General features: G+C 32.6%; 1 protein-coding gene across 1 annotated transcript in view; it reads right to left on the bottom strand.

Moving 5' to 3' along the window:
* Positions 1–1,218, bottom strand: part of LOC106472750 — a 9,981-nt gene continuing 8,763 nt past the window's right edge. The window contains exon 4 of the mRNA XM_013933406.2: positions 1–153. Within this exon, the coding sequence (XP_013788860.1) occupies positions 58–153 (96 nt within the window). The 3' untranslated portion in view covers positions 1–57. The remainder of the gene's footprint in view (positions 154–1,218) is intronic.

A 1,218-nucleotide genomic window follows, 5' to 3' on the forward strand; every position in this document is an offset into this window, starting at 1 on the left:
GCATCACCATTAGCGTAAGAAGTGTTCAGATGAGCTTCAGTAACGGTAGGAGTACGACTACCGTAAGGATTTCCTAGAGCCTTCCCCATTAAGGGATTTTTTGTATTGTACATCCTTTGTTGTTCCCACGAAGTTTGACGTTTCCTCAGTTTCCTGAAAGATCGGATTCCAACAGATAACACAGATTAGAACATCAGTTAGGTACAGAGAAATAACATAAGATCATAATTATTACACTCAACACAGATTAGAACATCTGTTAAGTAGAGAGAGATAATATAAGATCATAATTATTACACTCAACACAGATTAGAACATCAGTTAGGTACAGAGAAATAACATAAGATCATAATTATTACACTCAACACAGATTAGAACATCTGTTAAGTAGAGAGAGAAATAACACAAGATTATAATTTATACACTCGACACAGATTAGAACATCAGTTAGGTACAGAGAAATAACATATGATCATAATTGTTACACTCAACTCAGATTAGAACATTTGTTAAGTAGAGAGAGAAATAACACAAGATCATAACTAATACACTCGACACAGATTAGAACATCAGTTAGATACAGAGAAATAACATATGATCATAATTATTACACTCAACTCAGATTAGAACATCTGTTAAGTAGAGAGAGAAATAACACAAGATTAGAACATCAGTTAGGTACAGAGAAATAACATATGATCATAATTATTACACTCAACTCAGATTAGAACATCTGTTAAGTAGAGAGAGAAAACATAAGATCATGATTAATACACTCGACACAGATTAGAACATTAGTTAAGTACAGAGAGAGATAACATAAGATCATAATTATTACACTCAACACAGATTGGAACACCTGTTACGTAGAGAGAGATAACAAAGATCATAATTAATACACTCGACGCAGATTAGAACATTAGTTAAGTACAGAGAGATAATATAAGATCATAATAATTATTACACTCGACACAGATTAGAACATCTGTTAAGTAGAGAGAGACAACAATAGACCACAATTCTCACTTGGATAAATTATAATAAAGTATAAATTGACACGTCTAAATGAAAACTTTTTCCGATTTATGTTGTGCGACATTTGTCGCAGACGGCCTTCATCAGGCACTTAAAACCGTGTTACAATGGAATGAGGCTAGAAATAATCGTTAAAAGGTAAATTAATATAAAGATTCTAATTACACACGTTCAACGTGGAGC

Source organism: Limulus polyphemus, unplaced genomic scaffold, assembly GCF_000517525.1.
Source record: "Limulus polyphemus unplaced genomic scaffold, Limulus_polyphemus-2.1.2 Scaffold5579, whole genome shotgun sequence".
In the NCBI taxonomy this organism is placed as follows: Eukaryota; Metazoa; Arthropoda; class Merostomata; order Xiphosura; family Limulidae; genus Limulus; species Limulus polyphemus.